The sequence below is a fragment of the Nannospalax galili genome, unplaced genomic scaffold, assembly GCF_000622305.1.
Source record: "Nannospalax galili isolate Female #2095 unplaced genomic scaffold, S.galili_v1.0 scaffold281, whole genome shotgun sequence".
NCBI lineage: Eukaryota > Metazoa > Chordata > Mammalia > Rodentia > Spalacidae > Nannospalax > Nannospalax galili.
Genome location: NW_008349068.1, coordinates 7380569 through 7406911, shown reverse-complemented (window position 1 = coordinate 7406911; position 26343 = coordinate 7380569). Strand labels below are relative to the sequence as shown.

Here is a 26343-nt window from a genome sequence, read left to right as displayed (position 1 = left end):
ATATATACATATGTGTGTGTCATACATCCCCTTATTTTCCTTCTTACAATGGCATACTATGTAAACATTTTAGCTTTCATTGCTTCCAAACTTTCAACTCTTTCTAGGTGCTTAGCATTTCTCAGTCCTGTAATTTTTCAGTCAGTAATCCTATGTTCACTTCCATGCGTAATGTCCTATTTACCTTAGAGCTCTGCCTGATGAAAGACAGGCGATCCACAGAGCTGATGTCCAGGAGGTCTTCTACACCATCTGCCAGGCCCGAGAGGGACGAGCGTTTCAGCCAGTTTCCTAGTTAATAATTTTTTTCAAAATTAAACTGTTATTGTATTTGCCATCAAATGGGTTAAACAAAAATGCTAGCGTGTACTCAGCAAGCAATGTAAGTCGCACAGCTCTGATACAAATAGAAGAAAAACAGGCTGTTTTTAGTATACATGTTTTGAACCAAATTGTTCAGTGTTAGACTATAAAATTGCATGAGCAAGTGAGACCAGGACAAATGAACCTGTTCCCCTCTCCTTCATGGCAGGAAACCACAATCAATCCATGTAGCCTTGACAAGTTTCACTTCTCTCATTAAAGCTGATTCATTTTACCTCCTAAATAGATCTCAGACCTGTCCATTTCTCTGTGTCTCCTGGTTACCCAATCTAAATGTCTATGCCTGGAATACTAGTGAGCTTTCAGTCTGATCTTGCTTACTGACTAACACTCCTGACTAATATGATTCCCATGCAGTTTTGTTTTTATAAAAGTTTACATGCTTGTGTTGTTCTGTTTAACATGACATTTTGACTACATGAGGCTCTAGGATGAAGCACTAAGCTGACTTGCATATCCTCTGGCCTGTTCTACTATACAAGTCAGCCATTGTTCCCCTTAACTGGGTTTTTCATTCCCCTCATCCTGTTCTTAGCTTTGCACACATTACCCCCTGGAGCGTTCTCTTTCTTTCTTCTGTGTTTGGCAGATTTTAATGCCTGTCTTCCTCATCCTCCTCCCCCACTTAGAGGTCAGGCTTCAATGCTGCAAGCTTTCATAGCACTGTGTAATTTTCCTTTCAGAAAATTCATAGTTTACAAATGCACTTAGTTGTATGATTATCTGCTTTCAGTGATAGTGGCTCCTACTACAAATTCAGCAAAGTTGAGGGGCTACGTGTTTTGCACACAACAGTGGCATATGGTAGGCATTTGAGAAATATCTGCAGAAAAAAAAAGAGGGAATGAATGAATGGCAGGATGAAACAGTAGGCCGAGGCTTTATGGCTTGAAAGCTTTCTTTCCAGGTCCCCACCATGCACTGCCTGTTTCTACTATGCATTGATCTGATGACATGGTAATAAGAGAATCCATAAATAAATACAGACATACTTTTACCTATGGGGAGTTTAAGCTTCTTTCGCAGGGAAATTCTGCGGGATCGTGAGCGTGAACGGCGGTCAGAGGTGTTCCCTGAGTGGGCTGTGGTACATTCCGAGGTGTCCTGCTCAGATTGGCTACTGGTGTCACTTGCTGCACTCTGGGATTTGAACATCTTGCGCCAGAAATCTTTCCTTCCCAGATTGCCTCCCTGCATTTGTTCATCACTGTAGATGAGCAGAGTATAGGGTTAAACATCTGACAGCTCAGGGAGATTCTAAATTTATCTCAACCTCCTGGTATGATATTCAGGCACATTGTGCCGAATGATCTCTGATGGGTTGGATGTGAGAAGAGTGGGAGTCAGCATGGGAAGAGGAAGGCCAAGGTTGACTCTGTGCTCGTCCTGAAAATTGTCGTGCTTCAGCCATCAAGTGGAGGTGGTCACTTTTTTCAACTTTAATAAAGAAGGCTAATTATTGCAGATATCCACCTGCAATGTGAGTCATAATGCAGAAGTACTTAAAATGTCAGTAAATATTTAACTTTTTTAAATGCTCCCTGTGGTGTGTGCAGTCTTTTCTACACTTCCTATTCCTTATTGCAATATAATAACTTGACACCCAATAAATTCCCAAAAGTATTTACAGGAATGAATGGATGAGTGACTGAAATGTCATCACTGTGCTCAGGGACTATATCATCCTATGGTCAATTAAATTGAAGAAAGTCAAGTTTAAAAGTAAAAACCTTAATTCAACTCATGAGGTAAGTTGAAACACCTACAAACAGATCTTTGGTTAGGGCAAGTGACCAATAATATGCAGAGTTTCATCTTGGAAGGATAATAATTACAGGAATACTAAAGACATTCCTATGTTTTCTCTCACTAAATTAGCATAGATTAAAGTAAGGGAAAAGAAGCAAGGGCCCATGCCATACTGCCAATGGAGAGATCAAAAGGTTCACTCTTTCTGGAAGGTAATATGGTTATATGGTTTTGAAAGTCTTTCTCAACCCCCTGGACAGAGAAATTCAATTCCCAGGATGTAATCTCAAAGAAAGGATGGGACAGCATACTAAGATCTAAAGAACATGATTGGTTAATGTACAAGTAGAACCAATCTAAATGTTTAAATCTAGGGAGACAGTGGAATAAACTCTGGGGCATCCATATGGTGATGAGCTCTGAAGTCACTAAGATCCTAATTTAGAAGAGGCTGACACAACATTTATTATAGATTGTAAAGTTAAAAGGCAATGAGCAAATGGCTTACCTAGGACATACAAGCTCAGTAATCTTTAAAAAGCACACATGTGATCATGTATCTGGGTGTGAGCTTGAGTGTACATGTCCTAAATTGTTCCCAACACAATGCACAAAATGTTTGCAGAGATTATCTTTATTTTATTTAAAGCACCTTTTCTTCATATGTTTCTGTGCTTTCCATATTTGCCATCTTGAACAACATGTATTACTTAAGTAATTTAGAAAGAAAAGATGGGAGAAAATGCTCTAGTAGTGTGATGACAGTTGTTTATGGGTTTTTAGATAATGATTTGCTTATGCGTTTTAGGGTTCAGCTCTAAATAAACTCAAAATTTTACAGTGTTGCATAAAATAATCATTTTCTGGAGATATTTATGTGTGAATTCAGATTTTTATCATTCAAATGTCATCAGAGTACTAAATAGTTCTTGGTTCTTATGCTAAACTATGGTATTCTGTTTAGGAAGTGGTATACATTTAAACTGGTTTTCTAGAATTGACTTGTTGATACTTATCAGGTAGGTGATCACGGTGTGTGAAGCATTTCTTACCATTAGGGAAGGAAAGGCAGGATAGTGAGATTGTGGATGAGTGCATGGATGAAGAGGGATGGTATCCAGGGAAACTATCATTTATCAACCTCGCCAGTAAACTAGTGTATTGGAGGGAGTGTCAGAAAATGGTCACATCAAATCAATTCTAGTATTAGTGACATGATGTGGCAAGCATTTAAGGAAAAACATTAGGTAAAAAAAGGTAAAAAGGAGGGATGAGAAAAAAACAGACGGTAGAGGAGGAGCCAGGATTATCCAAAGTAACCACCCACCTTCCACTGGGATGGACAAAAGATGCTTGGCATGCTCTCCTCTTTGAATCATGGAAAAGTTCCATATTTGACATTTTTTGACATTCCTCCAAGTAGAAATATTTATGCCAAGGCATATTAAAGCACACAGACACTTGTTAAGTGTTGAGAAATAGATGTTTTCAGAAAAATGAACAAAGAATATTTGGGAATCTAAAAAATCCAAATATCTATTAATTATAGCCAATATTATATAACCTATGTATTGTTTATTTGTTTGTTAATTAATTTATTTATTTATTGTTTTTGGAGCTGAGGACTGAACCCAGGGCCTTGCGCTTGCTAGGCAAGAGCTCTACGACTGAGCTAAATCCCCAACCCCCACTTTTATTTTTGAAATCCAATTTACCTTTACTCATCAGATTACCTCAATCATTGCTAATGTTAATTGGAGGGAAAACAATCCCTCTTTTTAAAATCTTTTAATGAGTTTACTAGGCAACCAAACATGGAACTTGTTTTACCAATTCATTTTTTTTTCCCTTTAGAGCTAAATTTGGATTATTTTTTGGCCACATTTTTGAGTGTTTCCTTAAAGGATAAACTAAGGTTCAGTTTTGATGAAGCAAGTTAAAGGAAACAGAAGTTAAATGATAATCTGACAATTCTGCCCTTTCATTGGTTGAATGTCATTCATTTTTCCTTGAAACATATGTTAACTTGGCACTGTGAGCCAAGCTCCATCTTGGTGCAGCAGTAAGCAAAGATTCACATGGTCTCTGGGCATTGGACTTGACCAACTTTCTCCTTATGTTTCTCTATTTAAAAAGAAGAGTCTCTAAGATTCTGAAGTACTATCAGAGCCATGTGGGCATTGTGTTTTTGAAGATGTTATTTGTTTGTTGCATGCTTTATAAGTGTTGCTTCTCACCTTTAATTTACCCACTTATAAAGAAATTTAATATGTAGAATATTTGGTAGAATTTGTTAGAACAATAATTTAATAATGAATAAAGGCTTTGGGAAGCAAAATAATATGACTAAAATGATGTTCATGTTCAAAATATGAATCACTACACTTCTGTGTAAATAGTTCTCAAAAGAAGAATGAATTCAATGAGCCTTGCGGGAGCTGGGCTGTGCATTCAGTGTCTCCAGTTACCCTCACATCTTCTGTGGATAACTAAAGATGCTTTTGATTTTCATAGTCTGAAAGGTAGCGAAAATCAGAAGATGTTGGAATGGATGGAAGAAGGCCATAGTGCTGTGGAGTTTTGTCTATATTTGTTTCAACTAAAACTCAGCCCTATGGGCTAGTCAGTCTCTCTCTCTCTCTCTCTCTCTCTCTCTCTCTCTCTTTTCTTTTTTAGAAAAAAAGCTTAAAAAGTATCATTGGATATATTGGGAGCCATTTATCCATTTACATTTATTTATTTATTTATTTATTTATTTATTTATTTATTTATTTATTTATGTTTATTTTTATGCGTATGAATGTTTTGCCTGCATGTGTGTAAGTATAACCATGTCCTATAATGCTCATGAAGGGCAGAAGAGGGGGTCAAATTCCCTGGAGCCGTAGCTGCCTGGATACTGGCAAGCAAACCAAGGTTCTCTGAAAGAGCCATAAGTGCTCTTAATCACTGAACTATCTCTCCAGTCTCCCCATTCACCCGCTTAAAAATGTGTTTTTTAAACAAGGAGGTAGATGACACCTCACATACATACTATTTTTCAGGTTTATCTGTAGCATTATACATGAAAGGTGGAGGAGAGGCAGGATGGGAAACACAATGAAAATTGGTTATTTGGCCTCATCTACAGAGACAGCAATATCAGATATCAGGAAGAGAAAGGTAAGGGCAGAAGGTAAAATTTAAAAGAAATGAAAACAATGAAAAACATCTACTTACTGTTCTGGAGTCTGTGAGGGGCGACCAGACATGAAACTGCGACATTCTTCAGGTGCAGACACCTGGCCTTTATCCACCACGATGCTTCCTGCCTCTGACCTATGAAAATGGCACAATCCACCAATCAGAAAACAGAGTTGAACATTACCACTTAATCCTTTATACACTCCATAAGGCCAGCTTTGCTATTGACAGCCTCTCTGGCTGTAAACCATTTTCACTATGAGTCCACGCTGTGTAGAATTTATACCTTCCATAGGACCAAGACCATGCTGCTTTATTCTTTGTCAATATTATCACTATTGTGAACAGAGGTATTAGCTTTCAGAAGGATTTTCAGTTTAGGAGTGTCTTTGAATCTTTGTAAGAGGCATTTACTATATAGGCATGAAACAAATGTACATTTACTAGAAGAATAAACAACATAGTATTGCACAGAGATTTTTTTTTTCTGCAGTACTAGGAACTTAATCCAGGACACTGTGCAGGCTAAACAAGTATTTTACCACCACATCCCAGCCAGCAATTTGTCTTTTACTACCTTTAAAATATTTACTGAAGAGGAGAACATGGTGCCAGTAATTGTTTTTTCCCTTCTGGATAAAAAAATAAAATGTAATTATGTAATGAGGAGACTAAAACAAAGATAACACTTGGCCATGTAATTAAGAGCTATTAAATAAAGTTTAAGTACATTCAATTTTGAGAACTAAGCTCTGATGTCTGAAGAGGTGGTATTATACACACACCACATACACAGCAAAGCATCTGCTACTGATAACCTATCTAGCTATATCTAGCTCTCCCTCTCTCTCTCTCTCTCTCTCTCTCTCTCTCTATATATATATATATATATATATATGGAAAGAGAGAGAGAACTCATTCTTTTTCTAAGCTTCATGGTACCATTTCCTTAAGAGAATTTTACCATCCCTGCCTTGACGATCAGGAAACACATAGACTGTATTAAATGATACTGTTCTTCCAACATACAACAAACACTAATATTCAGAGAGCTCGAGCTTCCAACCTTTTACCACCTGCAGGCTTAGATTCCTGTTCATTCTCCTCCACCTTCTTCCCTGGTGCTAACTTTTCAGCACTGTCAAGCAAAGCACTAAGTGCCACTCTTCTGAAGACGTTCCCATGTGCTTCTTTGATAAACTGGACCAGCTGGCGGATGTCACAATACAGTCCCTGTATGAAAGCAAGAGGAAAGTGTGGGGAAGGAAAGGTAGCTATCTGATCGGCTTTCCCAGGAAGAGAAGTCAATCCTTGGGTTTTGATGAATACTGAAATAACAAAAGAATGACAACTAATACATTGAAAGCAATGGCGTGCTTGCTTTGGATGGTGTTCTATGGAAGAATACTGCTAGTCATCTTTAGAATGGATGTGGTTAACACACACTTCAAATTTGGAAGCTGGCTCTCACTAGTGGGAAATAAGTCTACACTTTTAAACCTGCATTCTCAAGCTCCAGTTTTTCTCTCTTAATTGCGAGTTCTAAAGAAATGCCTACAAAAAAAAAAAAATGTAGTCAGGATTTTGTTTAGATTGAACTAGATTTTTAGAGATTTCAGCCCCTGTTCAGCTTGTCTAAACTGTTTATGTTTTTATGACAAAATGTTAAGTAAACCATGTAGCTACTTCTAACCAAGTCCAATTATTCAAAGGATGATGAATTTTACTGGACATATTTAGGAAATGATCTGTATGCTGTAGTTTGGTTGAATGTCAACTTGGCTATGAAGTTAAGACTATGTGGGATGGTTATTACTACTACTGTACTGGTTAATCAACATTATAAAATGTATATGAACATTTTCTTCAGATACTAAGCTTTGTTCTCAGCAACTACACTCCCACCTTCCTTCTATTAAGAGGTAGTTACTGTCTTCTTTGTCTTTGTGGTACAGCAAAATAACAAATCCTATATAAAAACTTGTCTTGGTAGCTTTGGTTTTCCCAAACCTAACACCACTGGGAAAATTATGCCCATAATCTTTAGAAAATCAGAAGGAAGGGCCCTTGAGGATATCAGGGAAACAGTGTCTATTGGTACCTATGTGCAGCAAGGCCCTGCTTTGTTCCCTCTGCTCTGCATTTGCTCATCTGTGAAAGGGGAAAGAGAGCAAAGAGCAAGATTTCTAAACTCACCAGAATATGCACAGCCCTAAGCATCACCAGAGAGCACTGCGAAATAACAAGGTCCTGATGAATGGCTGGGACCCATGGAGACTCACAGGCTTTAAAATGTTTACCCCGTACTGTGGAGTGGGAAAACCTAAGAAGGCTGAAGTTTGACTTCTAGTTATTCTGGTGGAATAGTAGACTTCAAAGTTGTACTTACGAAAATTTAAAGAAATTTTAGTATTTCTTCTACATATGAGGCTGTAGATACAGATCCATAAGCATTCACCTATACAGTAATCTACTTGTTATATCACTTCTTGCCAGGACTAAAAAGAATGTATGAGAGATGTTTATGTTCCACTCAAGTTTTAAGAGCATTACTGGGTTGGCTTTGGCCGCCAACAAAAGTAAATTCCCTTTGGATTTTTAAAAATACCTTTATCACAAGTGAATCACTCTAACAGTTTAGAGTAATATAAAATAATGTCTTTGATTCAGGTAAAATGGCAGACAGGTTCATATGTATAAGTGGGCTCATTTCTGTATAACAATCATAGTGTCTGACATTAGTAGGGAATATTCTTTTGTCTCCCAAAGAGACCAGAATTTACCTATCTGTGTCGTTTGTCACCTTAAGTCTACACTCAGTGTCTCAAACACCATCTCCTGAGTACTAACCATTTATAAACTAATATTCTTCCCACACTGCCTGCAACATTCGTTGATGAATTAACAAAGAGTTTTATGAAGGGAAGCTAAAGATCACAGAGCTCAATAAAAGAAGGGAAACAAATTTCAATAAACTATTTGCATTAGTTCATAAATGTAAACATAGTTTCAAATAATTCTTGGAATAACACCATTTCATATTTCATGAACTAATAAATTATAAAAGCTCAAAACACCTTACAACTGTTTCACCAATCATACATGACCCATGAGATGAAAGAGGAAACTAATTCAATCTGTAGTCAGGAAAAGGTGTTAAGGCTCTATAGTGAGTTAATGGTCACATTAGAAAAAAATAGATACTGTAACTTTAAGACTATATACAAGACTACTATAACTCTCCTCACGGTTACAATGTAAGCACTTCCCTCAGAGCTGAGTCTGAGAACTCTGGTGGGAAGAGGAGAATATGTCTCACCAGATTCTCGGGGCTATGTAGTTCATGTGTGGTTGAGGCACAGCGTGTGATGAGGGATTTGAACATGGCACTGACAATGATGCCTTCCACATTCTGAGCTGTCGATTTGTTGTCCACTGTGGTGAAGTTGTTTCCAAACCCAGCTTTGTCTAGAATGCAAAGACAGTGTTAAAGGCAATAAACCACACAATTAAGGGTATGAGGATGTAACTACTTAGAACAGAGGAAATAGCAAAGGGTGGCACCAAAGTACAGAAACAGATGATAGAAGATACCCTCAGTGTAATAATCCCTATGCAGAGTGTGATATGAAAGAACCAGTCTCCTTCACAGTGTTTGCTCTGACATCACCTTTGTGAAGGAATGTTTTGGCTGATAAACCTTCACAAAAGAAAAGGGTCAACTGTTGACTTTAGGCAATTGCACAAAGATTTGCTGTTGTTTATACAGGTAACCAGTTTGAAAAATGACCCACTAAATGGTTTCTCAGTAGAGAAAAAAATAAAGTGAAACAAACTTTACTTTGGTGAGGAATGCTGGCTTCTTAGTGTAAACTAGTATGTCAGCATTGGCATGAGATGGGCCAGTAAGGTAAGTTGGGCAGCAAGAAGGAAGAAGCAGTGGAGCCCTGCAGAGGCACTCCTGCAGGCCTGGGGGAGACCAGGACCGCCAACATTGCAGAGTGTTCCCAGAGCTTTCTGGACAGGATAAAGCTCCCCCTTCCTGCAAAGCTACCTCCTCCTTAACAAAGAGCATGGGAAATGCTGACGATCAGAGGCTGTCAGCCTTCGTGGAACATTATATCACTTTTTGTTTTACATATTCACAGATCTTCCTTAGAGTATGCACATTCATTCTCTGGCTTTGTCAGAGGATTATTCATGGCTTGTGAACCACCCGTAGGTGTGGGAAGGGCATGCCCATCTTTTAGACTGATGGATAAGGATCTCTGTCCACCTGTCTAACTCACTGTGACCTACTTTCCTATCTCAAGAATCCCAGGAGAAACATATCAACTCAAAGTAACACACTTGATCGCAGATCTTTCACTGCCTGTACCAAATAACAAGGATTTATCTTCAGATTTATATTACTGAAAGAAATATTGCAGTCTGTGCTTAGAGCTCTTAACTCAAATAGGATTAAAAAAAGAAAATAGTTTGTAATCTCTTGAAGATCTCAACTTCAACCTTCATTTTATTGTTTGCAAAATTATATTATGGTTAGCCTAAACCAGTTCCGAGGGTGGAGATTATTCCAAGGTTCTACAAAGGAGCCACATGTTCTCTTATTGTGATAATTAAACAATAAAACCTGGGATACAACCAAGAAAACTGCTTCTAAGCACATCAATGTTTTCATTATAAATTAATAAATTATCATTCATGTGAGCAATGAGCCCACACTAAGAAGTTCTTTCTTTCTAGGCTCAAACCAAAACATTTGCTTGACTCAACCCAGATTCAGTTCATTACTTTATCTACATCTAGAAGGTACTGGAGGTGTTCATTTTATAATGAATACAAATCTAATTTAGGCACTTCTACTGGAATTTTCTTAAAACCAAGAAACTATAAAATATCTCATGGGATTTTGTGTTTTCCTAAATGTGTGTCCAATGGTATCACTATCCTGTTCATGCTAATCACATTTTTCTTCCTTAATTTATTTTGTAAAAAATGACAAGCACTGTGTATAGCATATTGTAGCCACCATTTCACATTTGTTGAACTGGTAAATATATTTTCTTGTCCCATGGTTTCTGTCTCATTTGTCACACATAGAAGTTCATATGAGAGGCAGCTTTATCAAATTCCCATGCAATGAAGTAAATTGACTTCTGAGGAAAACATGTCATCAAATATAATTTATGACACAGAAACACACACACATATGTACACATGTGTCGGCATGCATAGGTATCTTTCCTCTCTAAATTCTGCCTCCAAGAATTGACTGTGCCAGGGAAACACTACCTGCTTCACCTCACAGTGACTGCTCCTAGAACTTAAGCGTGGCTTTACTTACTGTCAGTGACAGGCTCCATACAAAATCCTAGCAAAGCATGCAAGAAGTCCACTACATTATTGAGAGAGTCCTTGTTCACATAGTCCCTCATGGTTTGTCGGAACTGCATCTTATCTAGCTTGTATAGCTTAGTGAGGCAGTTCTGGGCCTGCAATGAAGGAAGAAAAGTGAAAAAGTCACAAGTACCAGTTTATGCTTCAGATACCGTTAGTCTGAGACCAAAGGTTTCAGAGGCAAAGAGTCCCACCCACCCCACTTGCAGCTGCCAGGCTCCCGTGCTAGGCCCTGTTCAAGTAAGAACTGGGCAGTCCAAAAGAGTTTGCACTTAGAAGAGCTACCCCTCAGGAAAAGCCTGAAGCTGAAGCTCGGTGCTGATCCCAGAACTCAGTCCTTTTACCAAGGTCAAGACTTCAACACCATAGTGTAAAACTCAAAGTGTAAAACTGCTGTGATGGAATTCACATTCCATGCCTAGCAAACCTCAAAGGCTTTGTAAAATGGGAAGATACGTGTAGTTTTCATGCTCAGCCACTTGGAAATTAAATAGATTTAATGGAGAGAGTTGAGGGCATGAAGAGCAGAAAGTGACTATCCAGGGCTCTTCTTTGTATTTTCTTTCTTTTGCTTTTTTAAAAAAGACATAGTATCATATGGCCCGGTCTGGCCTTGAACTTTTTATATAGCTGAGGATAACCTTGAACCTCTAATCCTAACGTCCTTTACCTCTTGAGCATTAGAAATACAGATGTGCCCTACCATGCCCAGTTTATGCGGGGCTGGGTATTGAACCAGAGCTTCAGGTATGGCAGCAAGTACTCTACTAACTGAGCCATAGCCACAGCTGTACAGTGCCCTCTTTTATGGCCAAGAGGAAAAAAGGTCCTTGAAACATATGAGTCATAAAATATTTACTTATATTTTTCTACTTTTGGATGTGAAAGAAAGATGATATTTAGATAGAATTTGGTCTCATATTTCTTATGATCTAGTAAATAATTTTGCCACTTTGCAAAATTTTGTTTGTTACCCTCAGAAACAACAAAGACACAGTCATTGGCTGCAGAGATAGAATATTCTCATAACACCTGGGAGCATCGGGAGTCTGTTAGCCTTCATCTACCAGTAAAAGAGAAACCTTATTTGCATGGGGTTTTGCTGTAAATATATATTTCTTGCTTGAAAATGCATTACATTTGACTTTTGCACCACCTCTGTTACTTGTTGATTACTGCTTTCTCACAGCGGTGGAAATTGAGGCTGAAAGGAATCAGGGATTCTGTCTAAGTTGACACTGTGAGTTCCACAGTAGGGTCAACACTACAAGTCAAGGTCTTGCCTACAAATCTGTAGTTCATTCTCCTATGAAATTACAGCAATAACAGTTGGACATTGATGGCATTAAGAGACTGTATCTAGAAACCACTTCCAAAAAGGAGTTAAGATGACTGATACTAGGAACTCATTGATATTTCAAAAACGACAAGGTATGAACAAAAGAGAAGCAAGAAAGGCCCTAATAATGGAATGAAGTCGGCCTCTGAGTTGGAGAAAGGGCTTAAGGCTCCAGAAAGGAGAGCCAGCTGGGGGAGACCACCTCGAGGACAGACAACATTGCACAGTCAAGGATGAGCATCAAGTCAGGGCAGGGAAGCAGTCCCTGAGAACTGGAATCATATTTGACCTTTTAATAGTGACCAGAAGAAAACTTAAGCTGCATTACTCATTAGACTAGTCATGACCCAGGGAAAAATACTTGGAAATTTAAAACAAAGAATATAAAATGAGGAAACTCAGAATTTACTTATATAAGCTTTCTGTAATCTCTACATCTGTATCATAGTTAGATAGATAGATACTTTTTCATTTTTCCTTTACTAAGTCTCAGAAGATTTGAAACCAGGTATTTTTATTCCAGAGAGCTTACTAGATATCATATCTCAAGCACAGTCACACTTCTAAAAAATTAAATAGATGCTGTTTTGTTATAAAATAAAGTTTACAAAGAACTTAGGTAAAATGTAATCTTCAGTGACTTAATTATTCCATAAATAATTTGTAAAGATCTCATTCTAATATTTAGAGGGATTTTTAAAACCCTGTTTTGGAAAACCAGGCAGATCCTGCCTGCAGAAGCAGGTGGATCTTTGTGAGTTTGAGGCCAGCCAGGTCTACATAGTGAGTTCCAGGACAGCTGGGGCTACAAGGAGACCCTATCTCAAAAAAGACAAAAAAAATGTATAGTTTCAATCTTCTCTTTGGAAACTGAAAGATACCTTTGTGGTTAGTAAGAGTTCACTGAGAATTTTAAGCGAGTATAAGAGTCTCAAGTCTTAACTATTCTTATTCTGGGTAGATATTACAATTTTCTTTAAGAGATCTAAAAATATCAAACAATTCTTTTTCAATAATTTGGGACTACTAGCAAATAATTAGATTAATAATCTAAGAAGTTCATGTGATAGAGCCATAGGCACTCAGAAGATACCATATAGTAAACTCTACAAAAAATAAAGAAAACCTGCTGATCTTATCTAAAGGCAAGATGTATTCTTAATGTTCCAAGTTAGGTAACTTTAGAAAATTCAGTGGTATATAAATCTAGAAATATCTAGTTTCTTGAACTGGATAAGTTCCTGGGGGAATTTCTCTAACTTGCACATTCAGTCTGTGTAATAGATACAGGAGAGGCCCAAGATCATTAAGCAATAGGCCAAGATGAGGTTGTGAAGGCAGGCAGAAAACTGGCTGGCTAGTCTCACAGAAATCTAAAGTACTCCTTGGCAGGAAAGCATGGTGGACAAGCGGCAAGAACAGCAGCTTTTCTTCAGACCCAACTGGCCCTACTTTCTATGAATCTACAGGCAGAATGCAATCCTCAGAGCCAGTTTATACCCCCAACTAATGCAAGACACTTCACTTTATATTTTAAGCAGTTCATGAAACTGGTCCTCTGGATGAGGAGTGATATGTTTTAGCCTCGACAGTTTTTATTCATCTCGTGATAGAATTAAAAATCAGAGTTCAAAAGTCACATATGAATGTGCAAGGATGGAAGCAACGTAAGCCTCTATTGCCTTATTGTTATTTTGATTTCTTATCTTTGGTCTCAAAATGTAGATCTTGGTAAAAATATCTGAGTTAGGGAATTTAAAAGATAATCAATGTGAATATACTTCCCACATATTAAACTAAAATAACACAACATAATAAAATATAAAACAAAGGTAAATGGATGAATTAATGGATGGTATGTTAAGCAAAAAATCCAGCATGCTGAAACTATGTGAACACTTCATGACAAAGTCTAACACCAAAGAAAATGGGCTGGCATCAGATTTTGACATGATCCTAAAACTCTGCCAAGATATGCCAAAGGGTTTTCCTGAGCTCAAATTTGTATCAGATCTTTATTTTTGAAAGACTATTTTCTTATAATTTCAATTCCTATGAACAAATAAGGCAACCATCCCAATTCAGGCTTGTTAGAGTATACTGTTACTCAGGTTAGATAGGAAAGGTAGCAGTCAGTAGATACAACTGAAAACAAGCCAGGACAAAACCATGCTCCATCACTGAAGTACAAAGACAAGCCTATATGCAGAGTTTCAAGTTTCACACAGTTCAAAGGGACATGATCTCAAATATCTTGAAGTTGAGGGTCATTCTCAAGCAAAGCAGCCAGAAGATGACGGATCAATTTTATAGTCCTGTTTTGTCCCAATAAGGGCCATTTTCCATATCTAAGCAAGAACATCAAAGTCCTTAACTTAGACTTCTTTCTCCAATATAGATTGCTTCTAATGTTATCCAGATGACCAAAGGATCATCTGTCACAGACTGTCAGAAGCTTACTAAATGTTTTAATCTGTACAAAGTTCTTTCAAATTGCAATCTAGACATTCCAATTAAGCATCCTTTTTCCAAATGATTATTGATCTTCAATAGATGGGAGGCAGAAGTGTTTTCTCAAACTATTCTAAGCCTCAGTTTTAGATGTCTTGAGATAGCTTATGGGAATAGTCCTACAATTATACCATTAATTGCCTCTGAAATACAATATTTTCAGGGAACACTGACCCTCATTGTCAAAGGACTCATTCTTCAATTAGCAAGAGAGAGGAAATGGAATCTACTTTAATTCTCTTACATTCTCTCGGAATACCTGGTGTCTCAGACGATCTCCAGAGAGCCCTCGGTGTCCTTCTCCACAACCATAGGCACATCCCAAAGACTTTACTATCTTGATGAGCATCGTGAGAGCAAGCCTATGGTTGCTTACAGGTATGCTGTCATCCTAGTACCCATGATTGAAAAGAAGAAGTCTGTTGACTCTGCCACCGAGCTGCTTTTAGTACTATAATTTTGCTTTGATTAAAGTGAATTGAACGTTTTACAGCAATTTGGGAGATAAAATTGTCAAGAGTTCAACAAACTCACTTTTCTAAGATCTAGTCATGAACTAAAAGAAAGAAACCTATGCATTTTGAGTAGCCTCTGATGCTAGAGAATTTGAACTTCTTTATCACAAGTTAACATATCCTTGATGGATGATCAGAATGACTGTCTAGAGAGAGACAGTAGAGTTATCAATAACTGTCTGAAAGCAAACAGAATTCTTAGAAACTACTTTCATCAGTAGGTTCCTGATAATACCACTAGGCAAGGATTGTTGCTAACTTTCTGGAACTAATCTTGCTCTGAAATCAATTTCTGATACTTTTGTGGGTATTCTTCCATCATATTACATCACACATCTACAAGAAAACTTAGAATGTGTAGAACTTTACAAATATTCAGCTGGATTCTTCCCTTTAGGCTTAGGAGGAAGCTCTCCTAGGATAAATTATAAAATTGTTCTCTCCCTTTTACTAGTGTAGAGAACATGGATCCCAAAAGGAACATCCTTGAATTATTTCAAAAGAATAAATAGCCTTTGCTAAGGAATGGCACTGAGCCCAGAGTGGGAGAGTCATCATCTTTGGGTAATGGCATCTGAACTTGGTCCTACTGGAGATACACAGCTATCAGTGTATGCACAATGGAGCCAGGTCTCCCTGGCCCCCATAGGCTCATGAGCATATAAAATGCATTTAGTCTACTTTCAGAAGTCCCCATAGTCTTTACCAGTTTCAAAACTATTCCAAGTCCAGAGTCCAAAGTCTCTTCTGAAACTCAGAGCAATCTCTTAACTATAAGCCCCTGTAAAATCAAAAGACAAATTACATGCTTCCAACATACAGTGGAACTGAATATATATTCCTATTCCAAAAGGAAGGAATATAAGTATAGTGAGGAAATACCAAACCAAAACAAGCCCAAAAACCAGTAGGGCAAACACCAAATCCAGTAGCTCCATGTCTGACTTCTAGGACTTTACTTCCAAAGGGCTTAGGTGGCTCAGCACCTCCAGCTTTGCTTTGTGCAACATATACCTCTCTCTTGGGGTCCCTGTATGCAGCTCTCCTTGACAGATGTGACATGCCTCTAGCATCTCCAATGCCTTCTTGGGGTCTCCACTGCCAACTAAGCTTCACCTTCACAGCTTCATGCAATGACCCATCAGGGCCTTCTTTATACAGGGACATCCCTGCTGCTCACTGCCTGGCCTCCGAGGCTCTTTGAAACCAAGGAAGTAGAACCAGTGACCCCTTTACTCTTGCATTTTTCATGCCTTTGAAGCCAGTACCACATGAACAACACTGCCAAGTTTGGCTGATGGCCTGTGGTGAACTGGGGCCAGCTTCATCCGCATTACCAGCATTTTTTCTATGCTATGGTTTTCTAGGAGTAGAAATCCTCTCAAGCCTTTTCTTTTCACAAGTTGGAGAATTAGCTGGGTGTGGTTTTCCCTGAAGGTACTCTTTCCATTGTTTAAGTGCAAACCTTTCGGTCTGTCCTTAATCATTTTAATCTCTTATCAAAGGGATCCTCTCCTTCATCACCGGCCTTGGCTCCATTAATCTTCCTAGTGCTCCTTTTCAATCCAAACTGCACATTCTGCATTTTTTTCTGCCTCATTTCCTCTTTTTCACTTTAGATCTGCATAATATTCACCATTAATAGCCATATCACCATTTCTAAATTAGGCTCTCTTGAAATTTCCTCCTCCAAAGAAATTAGTACATTGCTTTTCAACTTAGCCTCAGCCAAGGTTTTAGGCTGTGGTCAGATTCCAGCTAAACTCCTTGCCAGAATATTCCAGTTGCTGCTTATATCTTTATTTCCCTCTGGAACTACTTTGTTCTCAGCACTAACTTCTTCCAGGTTCCTACTAGAATGGCCCAGTAAGTTCTTCTTACAGCATTCAATTGCTTTTCTAGTCCAAACTCCCAAAGTCTTCCACATTTCTCTAAAAAATACCCACATAGGTCTTCACAGCCAATAGCCCACTCTCTGGAACCAACTTCTGTATTAGCTACTTTTCTGTTGCTGTGATAAAACACCATGTCCAAGGAAACTTATAGAAGGAAGAATTTATCTGAGCTTACAGTTCCAAAGGGATCAGAGTCTGTCATAGTGGGGAGGCATAGTGGCAGGGGTAGCTGGAGTACAAAGTTTAGTACTCACATCTTGAAGCAGGTACAGGGAGCAGAGTAGCAACTGGAAATATGGAAAGGCATAAGAACCCTCAAAGCCCACTCCTAGTGACGTGCTTCCTCCAGCAAGGTCACACTATCTAGGACCTCCAAAAAAAAAGCACCACTAACTGGGGACCAACTGTCCAAATACTTGGAATCTATAGGGGACATTCTCATTCAAACCACTAAATGTACCTAACTACTGAGCCATCTCTCCAGCCTTCAAACAGACTCTTGTGAATCATAAAGTCTAACTGTAGTTTGAGAACTCACTATTATGTAGTTATTTATATATTAATGGCCATTTGGGAGATTGCATAATCTGATTTTCAAACCTCCAATGCTGCTCAAAAGTGATAACTTGGGTAAAATAGCATTTATAGTACCAAGATATAATGTCTAAGATAGTATTTAGGTACGATATATGTTTGAGAAAATCCTAAACGAAGGTTAAGAAACAAAAGAATATTGGAACAAATTTTAGGATCTGAGCTCAGGAATATTGGGAAGATATAAGTAAATCATAAGATGAAGAAAAACAGAAACTAAAAATAAACTAAATATGTACCAAGGGGACTACAACCAGAGAAAAAATGATAAAAAAGAACGAGCTCAGTGCCATTCACTTAGATGTTAAAATCTGAGACCCTATAAGGAAAACTGGACAATTCAGTTTACATAATATATGGAGATCTTAAAACACTTTACAGTGTAACTTTTTACTTGTTACACTTGACATCATCTGCAGATTTTTCTCTGTTCAAGAATCAATTCTGTTTATTTCAATTTATGAGAAAGTATCAATTTTCAGTTAAAATCTCAGTTGAAATCAGTGTAATTTATATGAGTATAAATTGTGACAATTTGTATTTAAAACTCAAATTAAAAGAAAATTTCTTGGTAAATTTCAGGGACCATAAGGCATGGTAATATGAAGGGGGAATGGAATTCAAGAACAACCAATAAAGAGAAGTTGAAAGCCTTGGGGATGTGACACACTGAGGTATGAGAGAACTGAGGCTGGGTGGCTATTTCTGTGCCAAGTCAATGTCAACATAACCAACCAAATAATCAAGCAAAACTCTCCTTAACTGTGGTTGAGGTTGGCTGGCAAAAATATGTTACTTAAGTCAAGAGGAGGAACTAAAATTGAACTGCTTATTATGGACTAGATATATATGTCCCAAAATTAATACATCGAAGCCTTAAGTCTCAATTTGATGGTATTTGGAGACTGGCCTTTAGGAGGTAATTGGAATTAAATGAGGTTAGATATTGGTTTCTAGAGCCAATGGGTTAGTCTCATAAAAGATGCCAGATCTGTCGGTCTGTCTCTGTTTCTCTCTGTATTTTGCACAAAGAAGTCATGTGGGCACATAGTGATGACAGTCACTTATAAGCCAAGAGAAGAACAAAACTTCTGATGGCACCTTAACCTTTCTCTTTCCAGGCCCCAGAACCACAAGAAGAAAGCATCAGTTGTTTAATCCAGCTACAGTATTTTGTTATGGCAGTCTGAGACCAAGACACTACAATATTAGGCTAGACCCAGAAATTCTTAAGAAAGAGGCTTATTCTTGGTGACAGACTAGAATCATAATAATGTAGTAGATTTGAGATGCTTTCCTCCAGAAATAAAATAACCACAAATATAGCTATAACTTTGGATGACAAAAGCTTTGGAGTTTAGAATCCGGATTTGATGAACTGTTTCTACTCATGCCCGTTAAGCACTTCCTGAACAGCTTTCTATCTTCTTCACTTTCTTACTTTAGTGACTAATTGCTTTTTTGAGTCAATAAATTTCTGTTTAAAAAGAAAAAGCTTGAGGATGCATTTGTGACACCTTTGCATGAGGACACTGAAGGCAGCTCCGCCTTACCTTCTCTTGGTTCTTCCCATTCTTCTCATAAGGGCCTCCTCCGCCTCCTCCACCGCCTCCTCCATCACCTCCTCCACCTCCTCCTCCATCTCCACCTCCTCCTTCTTCTCCTCCACCATCTCCAGCTCCACTAACTGAGGGGGCCCCAAATCCACCAGTGGAACTTCCAGACATGCCTTTGAACTGGAAAGCTCCCTCACTCAGTCTCTTTTCCACAGTCTCATTTTCCCTGTTTTCACTCTTCTTTCTGTTCTTTTCCACACATGGAACCACCCCAAGTTGAAGCAAACATTCCACAATGTTTAGTGCCACGTCACAAATGCGAGAGCTGATGTCATGGTTAAGGACGAGATAAACAGCCTTCAGAAGCACCTGCAGAGGAGAAAGGCAAACATGGGACAGGAAGTTACCTTCACTCCCTTTCCCTAAATTCTGTTATTCTGTTTAATCCACTTCCTTGGGCACTTTTCAGATTTTCTTACGTAATTTGCATTAGTCCATCATGTATGCACTCAATATACAATATAATTCACCAGACGATTTTAAAATATGTATTAGCTCACATAAGCCTTCTAAACCCTGCCATAATAGAGACAGTTGACAGGAATAAGCACAGTGAATAAATGAAAGAACAATCATTTGTCCAAATGAGAATTTACTCAACTGATTTTTTTAAATCAAAATGTTTTCATCCTTTGCATTTCACATCCCACAAATAAAAGGACAATAATTTCCTCATGCTTATAATAGAGGAACATTGGCTCCCTCCATGACTGTATCATTATTTACCCTTCAATTTTAAATGCATAATGTTTGCATGTTTAAATTATGACCCTTTATTAATTTTAATATCTTAAATTATTTGCTGAGTCTGGTTCCCTAAGGTGCAATAAAAATGTTGGTGAAATATAATTTAAAAATACAACAACCCTTTCATTTGCTAATAACTATACTCAAGACAGGCATTCTTGAACATGCAGCTTAAATCTTTTAAGAATGTTTATTCATTTTTTTCCTGACTACACAGGAGGTTTGTAGCCTGGTGATTATATAACTAAAGAAAATAAATGAACTTCTTATTTTTATTCTAGAAAAAAAGAGGGGTGTAACAAACACTTGCTGAAGTATAGTTACAAAAATGTAGTCAGGTTTCATGAATGTCTTAGGTCTCTAAAAATATTTTGAGATCAAATTGAATCTAATGTAATATTCAGGAAAAACAAAAGGTACATCTATAATTGTTGATAAGATTGTGAAATTTTTATATGTAGCTTCTTCATTTTAAGATTCAACAAATACTTCTAAGACTCTACACACTTATGTTACCCAATCTTGTAAAAGTTGAACTAAAGAGTCAATGGCTTTCAAGTTTTCATAAGAAAAGGATTACTTCTTACAGAAAGATCCAGCATGCCATTCTTGTGGACAAAGTTGTTGGTTCCATCAATATGTTCCGTGTCCTCCATGTAGCTGTAGTTTATGCAGGAGTCTGTGAGGCTTCGTGGCAGGTTCGCGCATGCCAGAGGTTCATGTGGCATCTCTGGGATCGGCACCTGGTTGCAGAGCTTCCTCATATGCTCACTGAAAAAGTCTGCGTAGCCTACGTTGAAAGATGCCAGTGTGGTATTGAAAGTTGCAACTGTGATTGTGGAGATCTGGGATCGCACTAGTAAGGTGAAAACAATGCTTTAGTTTTCCTCTTATTAACTGCTGCGTCAGGCAGACTGGCACGCTGTCACTTATGTTGTAACCGCAATAATAGTTACAGCTTTTTAAGACATTTGACTTATAGCCTCAAAGCTATTATCAGCTCTTGTGGAAATGCTAAAGCTGTTGAGAGAATGTAATATCTGACAAATAATGAAGGTTCTAGAAACTGCTTTCCTTAAGACTGAAGCTAGGATTTAGATTATGTAACAATGACTTTAGTTGATCACAGTCTGCAACGTTTGTTTACTGTCACATGACAGTTGTATTGATATAAGCGATTTGTTGGAGGTATTTTCCATGACTTTATAGATGTGAAACTAAAAGTCACGAACCCGGGAAAAGGACTGGCTGGGATGGGGTGTGGGGCTTGACAGGGATAGAAGTGGGGCTGGGAGTGGGGAAGAGTAGTCAGAGTACATTATGTACACGGACAAAACTGTCAAACAACAAAATTAATAAAAAAAATTGCAACTCTAAAAAATACTTTGTTTTGATCTTAAGTGTTAAGGAAAAAGTAGAAGAAAATTTTCTTCTTTGGCTAAAAGCAATGGAACATAAATTTGTAGTGACAATCAATACAGATGTCATTGAAGGCTTACAATATAGTTTAGGGGCAAAAGGGCTCAAGTGGTTAAGTTTATGCTCCTACAAGAGCATAAGAATAACAAAGAATCAGCAATTCTGTTTCAAGTAAAGAATAAGACTCTGTCGTGGATGCCACTCAGAGACACGTTTGCTCTACCTAAGCTATCAAACTGAAATAGCAGATGTCATAAAAAGGATCTGGTGGCCTTGGAGAGTAGATACTCTCCTCCCACTGACTTGTAGGAACCTCTCACTCTTGGAGATGTATCATGGAGGCGATTAAAACACTGAATCTCTACAATTTCTGGTTCCTGGACCTATGAGCTTTTCTTTCTTTCTCTTTCTTTCTTTCTTCCTTTCTTTCTTTCTTTCTTTCTTTCTTTCTTTCTTTCTTTCTTTTTCTTTTTTTCTCTTGATTTCTTTCTTTCTTTCTTCTTCTTTTTTCTTTTTTTTGACAGGGTCTTCTCTGTGGAGCCCCAGCTGGCCTAGAACTCACTACATAGACCAGGCTGCCCTCTATCTCACAGGGATCCACCTGCCTGTGCCTCCCAAGTGCTAGGATTAAAGGTGTGCACTACCATGCACGTTTAGGTCTATGATATTTTGCCAACAGGTCTGATTGGCTCAGCCTGCTCTCCCTCTGGAGGTGTGGTGTTCATCAAGTGGTACCAAACGGTCCTTGCTACTAAGGATGTACTAAGAATGACTAGCAAGTAGATTACAGAGCAATGCTAATGTAAAAGCACAGGTTTTATTTTTAATAAATTAAAAAAAATTTTATGTGTATGTGTGTATTGCTTGTATGTAGGTTAAGTGCACCCATGTCATGCAATGCCCACAGAGGTCAGAAGAGGCTGTTGGATCCCCTGGGACTGGAGTTACGGACAGTTGTTAGCTTCCCTGTGGGTGTTGGGATTCAAACTCAGATCATCTGCAAGAACAACGAGTGTTCTTAACCACAGAGCCATCTCTCCAGCCCCCTAGAGCACAATTTTTTTAAAAAAACATTAAGGATGCAGAGACCAATCAATGCAGAACACAGAGCAAGAACAGGAAATAGGAAAAGAAATCTGCAGCCTTGCCCCATCCTGCCTCCTGCCCCATCCATGCAGGACCCACCTTCCTTGACGGTATTTTCTCCATGGTTGTTGGAGTGGTCAGGCAGGTCGCTCACCAGAGTATGATGGGAGTGGGAGTGCCTGGCGCTCAAGCTTTCCATTTCAGTGGCTGCATCTGAGCTGCCCCGACGAGTCAGTTTCCCTGAGGTAGATGAGAATGTTGCAAGAGGGTTTTAAAACTTAGAAGCATCTGTGCTGAGATACTTCTCTTTTCAGAGGACAGTGCAGTGAGGGGGTATCAACAAGAGTGTGAAGCTTAGCTTGAACAGCAAGAATTGAACTTGATTTGAGACTATTCAAGGTCAAGATGATTGATGAAACTGCCTGTGGTAAGGTCAGCCCCATTTGAAGCCAAATGTCAGAAACCATCTGTTGTGCCCTGCTAGCTGTCAGCTTTCTTGTTTGAAGCCAGTCTTCCTCAGTTGCCATCCAAAAAGGGAAAATGTTTCTCTTTTTGTCTTTGCTTTGCTTCTTCTTTATTAATTAACAATGTTAAGTAAAAGCCTGTCTTAGATTAACAAGTGAAAATTAATGTAGAGAACTCTCTGTGGCCATGTTTCTGCATATATAATGATCTAAAAAATAAGGCCATTTCCTGGGTAATCACACAGAATTCTTGCCTAATTAATTTAATTATCTGCATTTCTTCAGTTGTGAAAACACTGCATTATTTAAATACTGAATAACTTACACATAGGCCCAGTTTTCTTGACTGAACTGTTTAAGAAAGTTCTACATTTGGCAGGGAGCTCTAGATAAAAACTCCTAAATAGGTCACTTAAGCTGTGTCCTTCTAGGAAGAGTTTTGTAGTCACCTAAAATGGTGGTTTGCCAGCCTCCCTTTTCCATGCCTCGCCTGTCTTCTCCAAGCCCAGAGACGCTCCCGAAAGAGAATGTGCTGCGGGTGGGCGACACATCCTGGTGGTCCTCATGGGGCAGGAATGGTACACCCATTCTTCTAGGTCTCCTCTTCCCTGTGTGGTGGAAGGGGATGGAGCCTTTCCTCTCTCGGTCTTCTTTGCGGCTCTTGAACTGCAATGATGAGAAATAAAATTAGATAAAGAAAATGTCCTAGGAAAAGGCACTTCCTGAAAGTCACTGAATATCATCCAATGGGCATGGGAGATAATCTCATCTATGTGATAAAGATCAAAAGAAACTAAGTGAAATGTTACACATCCCATAGGTCTTTCTGCTGGATGGGTTAGAGTAGTGGTTCTCAGAACAGTCCCTGAACCACCAGCAGCAGCAGCCTTGGGAACTTGTTAGAAATTCAGATTTGCAAATTTGCCTCATATACACCACATCAGAATTTCAGACAGACAAGTTCAGTGACCTGCATTTTAACAAGACCTGCAGAGGATGCTGATGCACACTAAAGGTTGATGAGCACCATAGGGGAAAGGATTAGAGACCTGAGTCGACACTTGGACCTGTCTCTCTTTTCTCTGTTCCATTTCTCAAGACTGAGCTCCATTGTTATAGTTGGCAACTTCATTGTTCAAGGAGAGTCAAAGAGGACACATGACACACACAGGTACAAAGAGATCATTCATTCCAAAGAAGCTCAAGCTCAAGGGTAACTCAGAGTTCAGACAGGCTTGGAAAGCTTAAAAAATACACCCATGTCTGAGTCTAGTCTTCAGCAATTCTGATTGTATGATTCTGGGCTCAGGCCTTGACACTTGGATTTTTAAAGCTACACAAAAATTTTCATGTGTAGTGAGAATAGAAAAACCTTTTTCCTCTCAAAAGAGCAATGTTTTGGGGAAAATGATGGTCATTGCCTACTGCTATGTTATTAAGGAAGACAGACAGAACTTATTATTTAGCAACAAGCTGAGCTCATGGATAAGAAAATAGTATGTTCTTTGTTCTTCATTGACTTAATTAAGAAAATAACTTTGGAGAAACAGAAAAAAAACCGCCTGCATATATTATTTTACACATGCTGTTTTCTAACTTAATTCACTATTGATTTTAAATATGTATCCTTTTATGTATAGACAAACATACCTGTTACTACTCATCAAAGAAGCTTCTTTTTGCAACAAATGGAGACTATTAAAAAGTTCTGCAACTGGTCAAGTGCAGAGAATAAGTGTCTGTGAGGTGCCCAGCCCTAACACAACCTGTACACCTAAGGCCCAGGAAACAGTGGAACAGGGGCAGAAAGAATATTTGTATATCTTTCAACTCTCACCAGTGAAGCTTCCTTATGCAACAGACGGTGATTAACTTTGAAAGCCACAACTGGCCAAAGTGCAGAGAATAAGAGACTCTGGGGGGTTCTTATTCCTGAAAGATGCCTATATCAAACCTCTGCCACCCAAGGCTCAGAGACCATTGTAGAAGAGGGGGTGGAAAGATTTTGAGTCAGAGGTGCTTGATGTCCACAAGGATACAGTGTTTTCCAGACAGCTTGGAAGTTACTAATAAGAACTTATAACAATGTTAAGAGCCACAAAGACCCACAAAATTCTAGCATAGATGTAGGGAAGCGGGTAAAAGCCCCAGCCTAGCTGAGGAACAGTTGACAACCAATAACTGCTGGGAGAGAGAGAGTTGGTTTTCTTTAAAGGAGTGATGTTAGATTAAGCAGGCTCCAGTGGATACACACAGAAAGACATTTATAGACACAAACTTGATTTGATAACCCTTAATATATATGACAGAGGACATGAAACCCTGTAGGGTGGAGGGTAATAAGAGGTTTGCAGATAGGGGAGGAGGTCTAAATATGATAAAAACATATTGTTTGAAATTCTCAACAATTCAATAAATATATGAAGAAAAATAAAAGCCAAAATAAATACAAAAATTATTGATTAAATAATGACGAAAGGGAGACAGAACAGTGGGTTGAGAAGAACATGAACTGTTTAGGTAGAAGTCCTATTTCTGAGATTGGGATTAAACCTTAGCAAACACCTAATATTGCTGTGTTAGTTTATTCTCCCAAAACTGGAAGAACAGGATCTCTCTGGATTAAGTAAGAGCACTTTGTATAGAGTACGTGACAGATGACATGGAACTGTCCAAGTGAAAGTTAGCATCACTACTTCCATCAACACATTGAATCACCAAGATGGGGCATCATGACAATAGTGTGGAATATCTAGATAGGCAGCAACACACACACACACACACACACACACACACACTCACTCACTCACTCACTCATGCACAACTCATGCACGCACACAATGCACATATATACAGGAACTCGTACAGGGTAATGGGGTCATGCTGAGAGTCTGTGTTACAGTTGGGCATTGACTTCCCCTTCCTCTGCTAGTGCATTACACCATGTAGCAGATTAGAGGACAGTGTGCCCCTCTGACTTTCTAAATTGCTAAAATATCAAAAGGCATACTCACCTTCTTAAAAATGTTCATGCCCAGGTCTGAAGAAAGATCTGGGACTGCAGATCTGCGAAGATTAGTCAAAGAAACCTTTGAAAAAGCCTCAGGGCTTAGAGACTTTTCTTCTTCATTACACTTCATTGTGAGATCCTTAACAAACAATAAACAGAGGCAATGATCAAGGACTGAGGGATGTAAGCCCAATACTTTTCTTACTGAAATGCCACCCTTTTATTTTGGGCTATATCTATTGTTTAGACATCTATAAAATATTATAAGTTGCATGGTTGAACTTTTAGAATTTAAATTCTACTGTCAGAAATACACATCTCATACTAATTATAACTTCTTTTTAAAAATTTCAACACTGAGGCCATATAGGCTCAGATCCCAAATGCTCAGAAAAATCAGGAGGAGACATGTATTTATTTATTTACTATTT

At 38.4% G+C, this 26343-nt stretch overlaps 1 protein-coding gene across 11 annotated transcripts in view; it reads right to left on the bottom strand.

Moving 5' to 3' along the window:
• Positions 1-26343, bottom strand: part of Unc80 (unc-80 homolog, NALCN channel complex subunit) — a 232591-nt gene that overhangs the window by 162695 nt on the left and 43553 nt on the right. For 6 of the 11 annotated variants that reach the window (XR_607706.1, XM_008846230.1, XM_008846234.1 and 3 more), the window contains exons 9-20: positions 25917-26051; positions 23352-23568; positions 22538-22678; positions 20521-20789; positions 19124-19495; positions 14811-14957; positions 10664-10811; positions 8636-8784; positions 6383-6549; positions 5353-5451; positions 1377-1591; positions 185-291 (exon numbers count right to left, since the gene is read on the bottom strand). Coding sequence is in view for 10 of the 11 variants with exons in the window: in XM_008846230.1 (XP_008844452.1) it covers positions 185-291; positions 1377-1591; positions 5353-5451; positions 6383-6549; positions 8636-8784; positions 10664-10811; positions 14811-14957; positions 19124-19495; positions 20521-20789; positions 22538-22678; positions 23352-23568; positions 25917-26051 (2166 nt within the window). In the remaining variant the exon portion in view is untranslated. The remainder of the gene's footprint in view (positions 1-184; positions 292-1376; positions 1592-5352; positions 5452-6382; positions 6550-8635; positions 8785-10663; positions 10812-14810; positions 14958-19123; positions 19496-20520; positions 20790-22537; positions 22679-23351; positions 23569-25916; positions 26052-26343) is intronic. The other 5 variants (XM_008846237.1, XM_008846232.2, XM_017801378.1 and 2 more) reach the window with 2 other exon arrangements.